The 14938-nt window shown below is 37.2% G+C and overlaps 1 protein-coding gene across 1 annotated transcript in view; it reads left to right on the forward strand.

Moving 5' to 3' along the window:
- Positions 1-14790, forward strand: part of LOC131694232 (serine/threonine-protein kinase BRSK2) — a 73220-nt gene extending 58430 nt beyond the window's left edge. Inside the window, exons 13-14 of the mRNA XM_058982757.1 lie at positions 11868-12001; positions 12067-14790. Coding sequence (XP_058838740.1) covers positions 11868-12001; positions 12067-12142 — 210 coding nt within the window. The 3' untranslated portion in view covers positions 12143-14790. The remainder of the gene's footprint in view (positions 1-11867; positions 12002-12066) is intronic.
- Positions 14791-14938: the final 148 nt, after the last annotated feature.

The following is a 14938-nucleotide window of genomic DNA, read 5'->3' on the forward strand; positions in this document are numbered from 1 at the left end:
AAAACAATCTACTATAGCTTTTTCAATCAAAACAAAAATTTGAGCTGTAGAGGGTTAAAAAAACTATGCGACGATTCAGTACGTTGCACAATTGGATCTAGGTGGGCAATAAATGGTCGTATTTTGTTCCACAACTTCTGGTTTTAATCATTTTTCTACTGTTTCTGTCATTTAATTTGGTTCTGTTTTATATATTTCATGTTTTTTTTGCTTTTTCCTTCTTACGCTGGATTTTCTCTTTTTCTGTTATCTCCATTTCTACATTTTTCTATTTGACACATTTTCTCTATTCATCATTTTTGAATAATTTTTCTATTCTATTGTTTTTGTCATCTTCTTAAGAATTTACAATTTGTTTCAATGTTTTTGGTATCGCTAAGTATCGGAACTATGTTTCGTTTATTTTGTCCGTTTTTTAACTTATTTTACATGTATTTCGCTTTTTCAATTATTTATTCAATTTTATTTCATTTCTACTGCACTGTCATGTTCTTAGTTTTTTTTGACATTGAAAATGTCTTACTGCACTATCTGGGGCAGGGTGTCATTCTAAAATCTAAAATCAAACGATGTCACGTTTTTGCGTCACTATTTTGAACGCTAATAACTTTCTTATTTATGAACGGATTTCCGTCTGGTTATCACTAAACAATTCAGAATTAACTGAAATTATGTTTTATTGCTATAGTGTTTTTGTATTTCAATAGTACACTATTGAAAAACAAGCAAAAATGAACAGATCTCGAAAACGTGAAAACTCTCATACATCAGTCAATCTATCCCCGGTAGCGCCGTCGAAAGGGAGCAGCTTAGTGATTCAAACGAACACGAAAAGTTATAAATAAATGTGCCGTGTGCCTGTTTGAATCAGTTGTTGCTCTTTTGCCAGCCAAATAACATCGTATCTATAGCGTCTCGTACGACAGATTTGAGCACCTAGCACACTACGCTTCTATGAATGACGTCATCCTCGACTATTTAAAGAATATCATTTCTCGAGCGCCTTCATTCTCCCGTCGATCGTCGGGCCGTAAAGAACAGCAGTAGCAATCATGCATGTTGACAATGCGCTGCGTAGTGCTGCATTTGATCACTGCTACCGCTGGGGGTGATCCGATGTAAAAAGCGCGCGGCTGGAAGAGTTGCCAAACCTCAGTTGAAGCTGACTAATTGTTCCATTCTGCATGTTATTGTTAAATTAAAAACCCTTTTAAGGGCTATAACAAACAATGAAGAACAAATTTGAATATTTCCAATCATTGACAGCGATAATTCAATTGCGCAGTTTATATTCGTTATTTCGTCGCTGTTGTGCTATCTTATGACAAGCGCCATTTAGCACATTTCGAGAAAAACGATTTTTAAAGTTTGAGATTGAATACCTTGAAACTTATAAATGGTATAAACAATCCAAAGAAGACAATTGATGCTTCTATCTGTTCTGCATTAATCTCTCAAATATTACGAAGATCGGTTGACTATGTTGCGAGTTTTTACTATGAATGTAAACAAACGTCGCACTCACACGTGTCATAGGCGTGTATTGATGACAAAATTTGTATGACGTGTCATAATCGTGCATGGAAAATTTTCCATAGAAAAAAAAACATCACTTTTTAAATTTTATTCATATCTTTGGATTCATATGGTCTATAAACATTCGCTGAAATGCATTTTAAAGAAAATGAGTCAGGGAATCTAGAAAAAAATGATTATTCTTGATTACAGTGTTGCCAAATATATTTTATTTCCAGTTCAAAACTAAAACTGTGTTTTTCTCACAACTCGTATAATTTTCTTTCGAAAATGTTTATGCCATTGTGTTCCTCAGAAATTTTCACACATAAAACCGTCTAAAACTTCAATATAACTTGAGCCAATCCCTAGATATAGTGATTTGAAGCAAATAATTCACAATTTCTCATCATGTTTCTAGCTACATCTAAGTAACCAAGTAGAATTTCAAAATTCTGAAAACGCCACTTTGTAGAGATTTTTCAAACAAGTAATGTGGCATATCTAACTCAGTTTACCCCAAAATGGCGTTTGTCATAAGATAGCACAACAGCGATGATTTGTTGCTTGCACACGCGCAAGCAATCTGAAATTTGCAACAATCTGTTATTTGTTTAAATTTATCCTTCCGAAACAATACAAAAATGGGCAGCTACTTAAAGTACATTTCGAGGCTGAAATTGGTGAAAACCTGTGATTTATTAAAAAATAATCTTTCGGAAACATAATCCAAAATTCTGCAATGTTTCAGAAAATTGGAGAATGTAGCAACACTGCCAACTAGCGAAAGCCGTACCAAAAAGAATCCGCAAATTTTTGTTCGTTATTATGCATGAAGGCAGTCCTTCCATCAACGATGCGAAAGTGATAAAAGCCGATGTCACGTTTCAAACTATCAGTATTTCAAATTATCTGTTGAAGGGGAAGGTTGTTTGTTTCTTTCCAATTTTAATTATTTATCCGATGTAAGTAGCGCGTGGCTGGAAGAGACGGCAAACCGTTATTGCGACTGACTGTTGGTTCCATTTCGCATGTTATTTTTGTAAATTAAAAGCCCTTTTCAGGGCTATAACCAACAATGAAGAACAAGTTTGAAAAATTCTTGACGATGACAACGATAACCTAATTCCGCCGTTTATATTCGTTACTTGTTGCTTGCGCGTACATTGACAATCTGAAATTTACAACAATCTGTGATTTGTTTAAAATTATCCTTCCGAAACAATACAAAAATGTACAGTTATTTAAAAGTATATTGTCATGTTGAAATTGGCGAAAATCAAACCAAATCCAAAAGTCTACAATATTATAGAAATCGGAGGATGTGAAAAATCCGCAAATATTTTTTCCTTATTCTCGTGAAGGTAGTCCTTCCATCATCAGTGCGAAAGAGATAAAAGCCGATGTCACGTTCCAAGCTATCAGTATTTCATATTAGATTCTGAAGGGAAGGGTTGTTTCTTGTTATTTCGAAATATTTATTTGATGTAAGTAGCGTGAGAAGGCAGACCTTGTTTTGCAGCTGACTAATTGTTCCATTCTGCATGTGATTTTTGTTAAACCAAAAGCCCTTAGTTAGTTTAGTACTTTTCATTCCATAGCACGCGTGTTTGTGGATTCCACAAATAGTCCTTTTCAGGATTCCACCAATGGACTCCAAATATAGAACATTTCAGAGTTAATGTTAACTATACTACCGAATATATAAAGATACATATGTTAAACTTTCTTTGTTTACGAATAGTTTGAGTTATGACCAGTTAATTTTCTATCATGCTTGCAAACATTTAATTTGATAGTAGGTATTTAAAGATAGATGTAAGGTTTTGTTTGTGAGCATCATTAATTGATGTTCCCATTTCATGGATTTGAATAAAACTTTTTTAAAACTTGAATTTATCCACTATTGGTTATCGATTTTAATTTAAAAATTCAACAATTATCTCTAGTGAAGAATAGCATGCCTGTGTGTAGTTCTAAAACAGTCTATGGCATTAAGGGGTTTTAATTTGGCCACGGATAATATTGATTGCTTATAAAACTGGCTACATTTTTAATGTCATCGTGGTCGTGTCTTGTACACAACCCTTAAATTTTTTTAAATATAGCATTTCCTGCTAATTTTTTTCAAATTTCTTCATTTTTCAAATTTTCCCTTTTCCATTTTACTCTACTATTTTTTTAATTCAAACCATTCCCTGTAATTTTCTTCATTTTTATCTCCCTTCGTTTTCTCTTTTTCCCCACGCATTCCATTCTAATCTTTCTCTATTTTTCGTAATTTTCAATTTTATCCACACTTCTCAAATATACTTTATTTTTATTCATTTTTGTCCATTGCATATTTTAGCATATTCTGATTTATTTTTTCTCCTGTCTTAACCCTCAAGATGGCAAGAGGTATCAGAGGCCCGGCTAGTTACAGCTCTTTAGTTTCAATGAACTTGTAATTTAAAATACAAATGATCGAGCATTTTCGGGCTTTTGATTCTCTCACTGATAAAATGCCAAAAATAGGGTTTTGATTTCATTGGGTCTTATGGTTCTTGTAGTTACAATTTAAGCTTGCCTTTTTGAGGGTTAAATCTTCCATTTTATGGGGGAACCTGAGGCTACCAGGAACTACCTAAGCAAATCGCCCTTTTAGGTGGATAGATGTGAAAAAATGGTTAGTTTGAAACTTCAGCTACATTTTGGTGCCATGAAACCACTCTTTTGGTTTTCTTCTAAATTATTAAATTTGTGAACATTAGTTGAGAGGCTGAGAGCAAGAGTGGGTTAAAAATTCGCTGCGAGCAAAAGCGGTATACGTTTTATTTAGAGCAAAACCGGTTTAAGTACCAGTCAGAGCAGAAATGGGATAAAAAAACCTTAGCGCAAAAGTGGGTTAAAAAGATATACCACTTTTGCCCTGAGAGGATATATATTCCATTTTTATTCTAAGAATGTTTTCAAAAATGATTTATTACCAATCAGGGAAAACCATCATCAATATGGGTATCATTTGAAAGGAGGTGGTTAGTAGATATGGGAAATCGATAATTACGCCATTTTGAATTCCAAGATGGCGACTTCCGTTACCACAAAATAGTGAGAACCACCATCAATATGGGTGTCATTTGAAAGGAGATGGTGAGCAGACACCGAAAATTGACCATCACCGCCATTTTGAAATCCAAGATGGCGACTTCCGGTTACCACAAAATAGTGAGAACCACCATCAATATGAGTGTCATTTGAAAGGGGATGGTGAGCAGACACCGAAAATTGACCACCACCGCCATTTTGAAATCCAAGATGGCGACTTCCGGTTACCACAAAATAGTGAGAACCACCATCAATATGGGTGTCATTTGAAAGGAGATGGTGAGCAGACACCGAAAATTGACCATCACCGCCATTTTGAAATCCAAGATGGCGACTTCCGGTTACCACAAAATAGCGAGAACCACCATCAATATGGGTGTCATTTGAAAGGAGATAGTGAGCAGACACCGAAAATTGACCATTACCGCCATTTTGAAATCCAAGATGGCGACTTCCGGTCACCACAAAATAATGAGAACCACCATCAATATGGGTGCAATTTGAAAGGGGATGGTGAGCAGACACCGAAAATTGACCTTCACCGCCATTTTGAAATCCAAGATGGCGACTTCCGGTTACCACAAAATAGTGAGAACCACCATCAATATGGGTGTCATTTGAAAGGGAATGGTGAGCAGACATCGAAAATTGACTTTCACCGCCATTTTGAAATCCAAGATGGCGACTTCCGGTTACCACAAAATAGTGAGAACCACCATCAATATGGGTGTCATTTGAAAGGGAATGGTGAGCAGACATCGAAAATTGACCACCACCGCCATTTTGAAATCCAAGATGGCGACTTCCGGTTACCACAAAATAGTGAGAACCACCATCAATATGGGTGTCATTTGAAAGAGGATGATCAGCACACACCGAAAATTGACCATTACCGCCATTTTGAATTCCAAGATGGCGACTTCCGGTTACCACAAAATAGTGAGAACCACCATCAATATGGGTGTCATTTGAAAGGGAATGGTGAGCAGACATCGAAAATTGACCATTACCGCCATTCTGAATTCCAAGATGGCGACTTCCGGTTACCACAAAATAGTGAGAACCACCATCAATATGGGTGTCATTTGAAAGGGAATGATGAGCAGACACCGAAAATTGACCACCACCGCCATTTTGAAATCCAAGATGGCGACTTCCGGTTATCACAAAATAGTGAGAACCACCATCAATATGGGTGTCATTTGAAAGGAGGTGGTTAGCAGACACCGAATATTGATCATTACCGCCATTTTGAAATCCAAGATGGCGACTTCCGGTTACCACAATATAGTGAGAACCACCATCAATATGGGTGTCATTTGAAAAGGGGTGTCAGTAGATATCGGAAATTGATTATTACGTAATTTTGAAATCCAAGATGGCGACTTTCAGTTACCACAAAATAGTGAGAACCACCATTAATATGGGTGTCATTTAAAAAGGGTCAGTAGACATCGGAAATCGATTGTTACGCCATTTTGAAATCCAAGATAGCGGCTTCCGGTAACCACAAAGTAGAGAGAACCATCATCAATATGGGTATAATTTGAAAGCGGGTGTCAGTAAATATCGGGAATTGATTATTACGTCATTTTGAAATCCAAGATGGCGATTTCCGGTTACCACAAAATAGTGAGAACCACCATCAATATGGGTGGGGTGGTCAGTAGACATCGGAAATCGACAATTAGGCTATTTTGAAATCCAATATGGTCACTTCCGGTTACCAGAAAATAGTGAGAACCATCATAAACATGGGTAACGTTTGAAAGGGGGTGTTCAGTAGTAGCCGTTTTAGATCCGATTTTCTTTCACTGCAAACATTACATTGCAACAACACGGTTTTATGCCTAAATGATCGACAACGACCAACCTGCTCTCGTTTACAACATATGTACTCGATGGATTTACTGACGGATTGCGAACCGATGCTGTTCACATGGATCGGTTCGGCCTTCGACAAAATCAACCATGATGTCGCAATAGCGAAGCTGGACAAACTCGGTATTCATGGACAACTTCTGCGTTGGTTCCTCGATGGAAGGCAATTCCAAATCAGCATTAAGGACTGCCTATCTGCACCATTCTTCACTACATCCGGCATCTCAATAGGTAGCCATCTCGGTCCATTAATTTTCCTCCTCTACTTTAATGACATCAATATTAAATTACAAGGACCCCGCCTTTCTTTCGCGCATGATATGAAAATTTTTCGACAAATACGGGATAAAACCGATTCCGAGTTTTTTCAGAGTGAACTGGAGAGCTTTAGTACGTGATGTGACCTAAACAGAATGGTTTTACATCCGAGTAAATGCTCAATCGTTACGTTCACTCGGAAACGCTATCCGATTCAGTTTAACTACCATTTATTCGACTCGAGCATTCCAAGACACTCTCACGTCAAGGGTGGTGGAGTCATCATGGATGCAGCACCACACACTTCATGCTTCGTGGATGAGGCATGAAGACAATAAAGATAAAACAACCCAATGTAAGAGCATGGGAGGTATGAGCCTAGAAGCGCAAGAGCATGGGAGATATGAGCCTAGAAGCGACCGGGCCCACTATATGCTGGATACTGTCAACGTCTGTACATCAACATACGGATGCCACCCCCTGGATAAGAATGATCGACCCGCGCGAAATTAAAATTTTGTGATTTGTTTCTCGCATCAATAAAAATATTATATATGCACTTCCATATTAATTTTAGTGGTTTTAAAATAGGTTATATGAGGAAAAAAGCGAAAAAATGCTAATTTTCAATAAAATTGCTTTTGGTTCACTTCAATCCATTTTTGGGTTTATTAATATTCCTTGGATCTTCAAATTTTAAAGGTGTATGAAATGACACCAATACTGATGGTGGTTCTCACTATTTTGTGGTAACCGGAAGTCGCCATCTTGGAATTCAAAATGGCGGTGAAGGTCAATTTTCGATGTCTGCTCACCATCCTCTTTCAAATGACACCCATATTGATGGTGGTTCTCATTATTTTTTGGTAACCGGAAGTCGCCATCTTGGATTTCAAAATGGCGGTGAAGGTGAATTTTCGGTTTCTGCTGATCATCTTCTTTCAAATGACACCCATATTGATGGTGGTTCTCACTATTTTTTGGTAACCGGAAGTCGCCATCTTGGATTTCAAAATGGCGGTGAAGGTGAATTTTCGGTTTCTGCTGATCATCCTCTTTCAAATGACACCCATATTGATGGTGGTTCTCACTATTTTGTGGTAACCGGAAGTCGCCATCTTGGATTTCAAAATGGCGGTGAAGGTCAATTTTCGCTGTCTGCTCACCATCCTCTTTCAAATGACACCCATATTGATGGTGGTTCTCACTATTTTGTGGTAACCGGAAGTCGCCATCTTGGATTTCAAAATGGCGGTGGTGGTCAATTTTCGATGTCTGCTCACCATTCCCTTTCAAATGACACCCATATTGATGGTGGTTCTCACTATTTTGTGGTAACCGGAAGTCGCCATCTTGGATTTCAAAATGGCGGTGAAAGTCAATTTTCGATGTCTGCTCACCATTCCCTTTCAAATGACACCCATATTGATGGTGGTTCTCACTATTTTGTGGTAACCGGAAGTCGCCATCTTGGATTTCAAAATGGCGGTGAAAGTCAATTTTCGATGTCTGCTCACCATTCCCTTTCAAATGACACCCATATTGATGGTGGTTCTCACTATTTTGTGGTAACCGGAAGTCGCCATCTTGGAATTCAAAATGGCGGTAATGGTCAATTTTCGGTGTGTGCTGATCATCCTCTTTCAAATGACACCCATATTGATGGTGGTTCTCACTATTTTGTGGTAACCGGAAGTCGCCATCTTGGATTTCAAAATGGCGGTGGTGGTCAATTTTCGATGTCTGCTCACCATCCCCTTTCAAATGACACCCATATTGATGGTGGTTCTCACTATTTTGTGGTAACCGGAAGTCGCCATCTTGGATTTCAAAATGGCGGTGGTGGTCAATTTTCGGTGTCTGCTCACCATCCTCTTTCAAATGACACCCATATTGATGGTGGTTCTCACTATTTTGTGGTAACGGAAGTCGCCATCTTGGATTTCAAAATGGCGGAAATGGTCAATTTTCGGTGTTTGCTGATCATCCTCTTTCAAATGACACCCATATTGATGGTGGTTCTCCCTATTTTATGGTAACAGGAAGTCGCCATCTTGGATTTCAAAATGGCGGTGAAGGTCAATTTTCGATGTCTGCTCACCATCCCCTTTCAAATGACACCCATATTGATGGTGGTTCTCACTACTTTGTGGGAACCGGAAGTCGCCATCTTGGATTTCAAAATGGCGGCAATCGTCAATTTCCGATGCCTATTGACCTATACGGATCCCATATTACACGATTTCTAAGGCATCGAAAAATTTAAAAAAAATTTCATTTCCCACAAGTCCGAATAAGAAAATTCTGATTCTTTTCTTAGCGCAAAAATGGGTTAATAATCTATACCAGTCTTGCCCTGAAAATTTTGTCGAACCATTTTTGCGCGAATTAATATTTGATCCACTTTTGCCTGAGGTGTCATGACTATACCATTTCTGATCTAACAGAATATTTTAACCCACTTTTGCTCTGAACAAAATTTTAACCCACTCTTACTCTCAGCCTCTCAGTTCTACTTTCATATTTTCTTAATTTGTTAATTAATGCTTGGGGGTAAGGTTGATTCGGTAAAAAGTCATATTTAAAGAAATATAGTGGCGAGTGTTAGTATATTCAATCAATCGCCATAAAATAATGCCACAATTGTACTATTTCCTCAAATTTTCATGACAAATACCGAAAATTGAGCGAGTTACAATGAATTTCCGGAGGCACCTCGTCGAAAACTTGTTTTATTATTTTTCTTTTGATTTTTTGAACTTTTTGTTGAACTATGAAGCTAATACTCCGATGTTCGCCAAAATATCGTATAAATAATAATAATAATAATTTTGTATACCTAGGAAATGATGTGAAGAAGATTTATGCAAAATTTCAATATGATTGGTCCAGGAAATTTTGAGTTAAGGTGTACAGCGTATTTTTTCCAAGTGCTTCCTGAAGATTCATTGTCGCTCGCTCAATTTTCAAATTTTTCCAGTGATAATTTTGGAAAATATTGTTCAATTATTGCACTTTCTGTATCGCCAAAAGCCAAATTTTCATCACGATGTTTTTTTCACCGAAAATACCATACCCTCTTAAATATTATTCTGTTTTTCCTAGATAGTGTCAGAAATAATTTTATTTCCTTTCTATGTCCTACACAATATTAAAATTATCGGAAATGCGATTAGCCAGGAATTCCGATCAAAATTCAATTGAGTGGTATCTAAGTCAATCGTTGGAAATACTCTTAAAGCCTAGTCGCCAAGCCGTCTTCGAAGAGGTCCCAGTTCGTAGATTTGGGATTACTCTATCTAGGGATACATTTATATGATCAAAGATGAACTATGTATGATTGTTAAACGGCGGTTCAAACTCGTGCGAACGAGTCAGTTTCCTAACTAATGCACATAACTGTCAAAACAGAGAGTTACATCTAACACATCTTCCCTGTCAGATAGTGCAAATATTGGGCAATTTTCTCTCGATTACATGTAGATTTGTACTGCATCAACTTTCCTCTCAAATTGATATCCAAGCTACCCCACATTATATTGTGAGCATTTGCATCACTGCCATTGAAATCCATTTATGCACCAGTATAATAGCTCTTGAAATAGACGCATTTCCTGTTTATGTTATCAACAGTCATATTGGTTGTGACATCCCACGATTTGCGTTCACTGTGTCAGAGATTCACTTAACACAGCAAGGATAAAACCAACGACACTTCGTGTGCGACTGGCATATTTTAGGCTGGTTTTGTCCAGAGAAAGAAAATAGACTGTTAACAGCTTCCTAGTGGACCACACCAGATGTCTATTTGATATTTCCTTCTTTTGAACATGATCACTTCCTTATTCAGTATCCTATTATGTTCGAAAAAAGTTCGTCATGAATTTTTAGTATTTTGGTATACATTAATGATTGGACCATCGCACCATAATTGACAGATATCAAAGCCAACCTTTGTAAATGGTAGTGTTTAGTTGTCAACCTCCATTTCTTTGCCAAAATAAACAGAGTTGCTTTTACATTGAGTCATGGCCCACCCAAAAAGCAATTCGTTTAAAATAATCCGACCAGCAAATCACGACTGTGCCACAGCATCTTACGAAGTTTATGTTTCCTTTGGACTAATTTTGTATTCTGTTGCCAAGTATTTCTGTATTTTTAGTACCTACAAGAATCTTTTTTCATTTAGTATTATTTTTTCATTTGTGTAAATGCTCAATTTTAAACTTTATTATTATTTTTGTTTTGATATCAACAAAACTGCAAAACTTTATTTTACTTTATTACTTAGAAGCTATTCATAAATTATGGAAAGCAAAAATTGTCCAAAATTGACTCTCCCTTCCCACCGTGTAATAAGTTGTCAAAAAAATTTTATCCTATTTCCACATTCCATACGTTACAAATTCCTTAAAAAAATGCTTCTATGAAAACACGTTAAGTAACGTTCTAGTTTACTTGCCTTTTCCCATATATCACATTTTGTCGTAACCGACCCCTCTAAAAGTGTTACGGAATTTATTAATGGTCACTTAAGCTCATGTTTCGGGTATTTAAATACAGAATTACTCTTAACGTTGGTTTATCGACATTGATATCAGTTTTGGTACATCAGCAAGTTTGATAAGAGCAAGTTTTGGGAAAAATGCACTTTGACGAAACGACTCACTCGGCGGAATGACAATCAGCGAAACGATCTATTCGACGAAATGATCTTTTCTAGCCTTATAATAATTTTGTTAAATTTATAATATGTTCAAAATGACGTAAATTCAGTAGAAATGTAAATTCTGGAGCCTGAGCTATTCTTGGGTACGCTCGGGCAATTCTTGGATACGCATGGGAGTTTGCTGTTAATTTTAAGTTTTTAGCACATCAGATTAAGTATGGAATTTTTCGGCTACCACAAGCTAGTTTAAATACTAACATTAAAAAAATGCGAAATGTTACAAATTCGTCCTGTTCATTTTGGAAATTTTTTTTTGGAACCTTAAAATATTAGATAAAATAATATTTTACACTAAACAATCCACATATTTAATCCCAAGAAACATATCTAAAAAAAAAAACACGCCACCAGCGTTTCTAAATATTTCAAACTGGCGGTTTTTATTTATCTATTACAGCAAGAATCGGACATTGAACCAGAGACGTTCTACGACAACAGCAGTCTCGGCAAGGCACGCCGATCTTCAGCAACGTCATCCAACAAGAATTCTGTTTCGTCTGATGAGATTGAGATTAAAACCGTACGATCAAGGTAGGCTTTGAAAATCATATGCGAGGTCGTGTGTATACAATCACATCGTTTTCCCTCCTTTCCAGCTCGGAATCGACCGAACGGGAACGCGAACGCAGCACCGAACGAACGGCGGCAATGTCCGGTAGTGCGTTAGTATGAGAGTTATTTCTCTGATAGGATTTACCGAACACCATTCCCGTCGACGGTGACGATTCGGTCGAGTCCCAGTCCAGAAGAGTGCTTCACCAGCAACAATCAACCCCCTCGTCACCGTCGATGGTGGCGGCAGGTACAGGACCTACTGGCTACGCTGATACACTATCCGTATCTGCTGCTGGCGATGATCCTGCTGCTCCTACCAGCGATTTCACGCGCTATGACGACCCTGAAGCTTCGAGTGCGGAAACAGTCAATCAGATTCCGAAACACTAATCGACTGAAACGAGCAAACTAGTCGAACGAGGATAGGGGTCTAATGGTGTAGTTTTTTGTGTGTGATTGTAATCGGGCAGATATAAATAATGCTTGATTCATGACTGGTACATTATCAGAACTTATCAGCTACAAAAATGTCACGAAATCATGCTTCAATCATTTATATATGTCCATTACTACATCTCATCGGAGTGAAGGCTCAAAATCATACGGTTCCATCAATGACGTAGTATCACTTTTTAAAGTAAGCAACAGCTTTTTTCAAACGGAACTCGGACGCTGCGTCAGTGATGCAGCCTTCTGTTTGAGCCTTTAACCCGTAACATATGATGGAATAATTCCCCTCCAATCAAAGCAACCACATCTAAAAGGAATTGATGCACTCGACTAGCCTAATAACTACAGTCATCAATCTAGTCAACCTTGTCGTGGTATTAAATGCCTAAGATACTCTATCGGAAAACGGCGGATAAACAAACAAAACCAAACAGCAGGACTTTAAGTCAATTTGGCTTGGCGTAGACGTAAACTAATGATCACTTTTATAACTCCATGTTTGGCCGATTCCAAAATATGCTGAATTTATTTGCCAGAACTTAGAGCCATAAACAACAACATTTTTGGGCGCTGGATCAAAACTAGCCAGTAGAATAAAATGACAAGAACCTAGAGTAACAAGGGCTAGAAGGGTTAGTGTGACAGAACGAAAAAAAAAATGATAAGTCGTCGAAGAGTTCGTCACCTGAAGGTAAACAAATAAATACACACTAGCCAAATTCACTGCAGAATCAAGTAAGACACGTAAAAGCATTCAGTTACTACTAGTTGCAGTTGGGAGGAACAGTAGGCTTCGAAAAAATGCAAGCTACGCACATTCAAAAAGAGTGAAATCCCAACGGAAAGACAGAAAATATTTAGTTAACATTTATATTTACTGTAGCCAGCTCGCCGTACTAGAGGCAGTGATGCACACGGTGCTCACGAACATAACACATACGCTAACGGGATTCTAAACGAAGTTTTCTCGCTGACATAAATTCAAAGCGAGATAACACAAATATATTTTACCAAACAGTCCTATATTCGAAGAATCAACTAAACATCTCAGATTATCATAAAAGCTAAACACTTTTGCAGCATACTGATTGTTCATTACTACTTTCGTTGATATAAATAATCGTCTAAGAATCGTCAAATCAATGCAAGATTATTGCATTGATATAACAGTGGGGTTGCTTTTTCTTTTCTTAAGTATATTCAATCTGGAAATGTTTAAATACTGATTGGTTTGACTGCTTACGTGCATTGAAATAAGGTTTAAAATTGGGGAATGGGAAGGAAATCAAACAACTAAACGCTTATTAGTTTTTACGCTAAATAAATACAGAAGCAAGATTGATTATGTCGGCTTACCTAGATTAACTAAACAACTAAACCAAAGCGGAGAAAAATGAGACTCTGTGAACGGAAGAGTTACGAAACAAAATCACACAACCAATATTAATCAAATACCGCTTAGTTAGTATATCTTTCTAACACATTCGATGCAAAATCCGCCACACGCAGTTAGAAAACTAAAAAAAAAGATAACATTCACTAATGCAGCGAAACATACAACTCGTAAAAAGAAACAAATTTAAGACAGTGTTTACTCACTCTTGATTGATTGTAAACCATCGTTTAACCGCAAAAAACCCTTCAGAGCAAAAAAAACAATGCTACATAAACTACTTATCTAAGTATCTAAACAAAACAAAAACAAGGAAACACATAGTGGAAGCTATACATAACTCTTACACCCAAATAATGCATTCGAAGACTACGAATAAGTTATTTTTGAAAGCAAAAAGACAAAGAGAAGTGAACAAAATGAGATCAGATGCCGCAATGTTGACCGTGCTCGAATCCAATATGGCCGCTGCCATAGTAGGCGACGATGATGATTATGATGATGATGATGTTGATGACGATAATGCGAATTAGTGAAACAGCACTGTAAAAAGAGCAAGTTGAAAGCAAAGGACAATGTAGAATTTGAGTTTAGGAAGCAACAACAACAAAAAACGCAAAGCATATATAGGAAGCAGGGATGAGTATGAATACAAATTATGGCAATGTGTAGCAGCGAGTTGGAAAAAATTCGCTCATGAATGGTATGTAACTATTGGGAGGATTTTCCTCAGTGTAGCAAAGCGTTTGAAAGTTGACAAAACAAGCAAGCAAGTATAACAGCAACAACCAAAACGACACTGTAAAAATCAATACCATGTTTTGTAAAGATAAGTATTATTGTTCTCTATGACAAAAAAGACAGAAAAAATATACATTTGACATACACGCGCTATGATAAAAAAATAACAGTAAAACGAAACCCATGCCTTTTCCGATGTTGTAAAAGAACAACCCTGCACACTGACCATCAAACTGTCATTTTCAATTTTGAAGGTGAGCGTTTTTCACATCACGCGATTCGCCTACTTGGTTTGTCGCCACGTGCTCTTTGACGAATTTGAAGTACAC

This window comes from Topomyia yanbarensis, chromosome 3, assembly GCF_030247195.1.
Source record: "Topomyia yanbarensis strain Yona2022 chromosome 3, ASM3024719v1, whole genome shotgun sequence".
NCBI classification, from domain to species: Eukaryota; Metazoa; Arthropoda; class Insecta; order Diptera; family Culicidae; genus Topomyia; species Topomyia yanbarensis.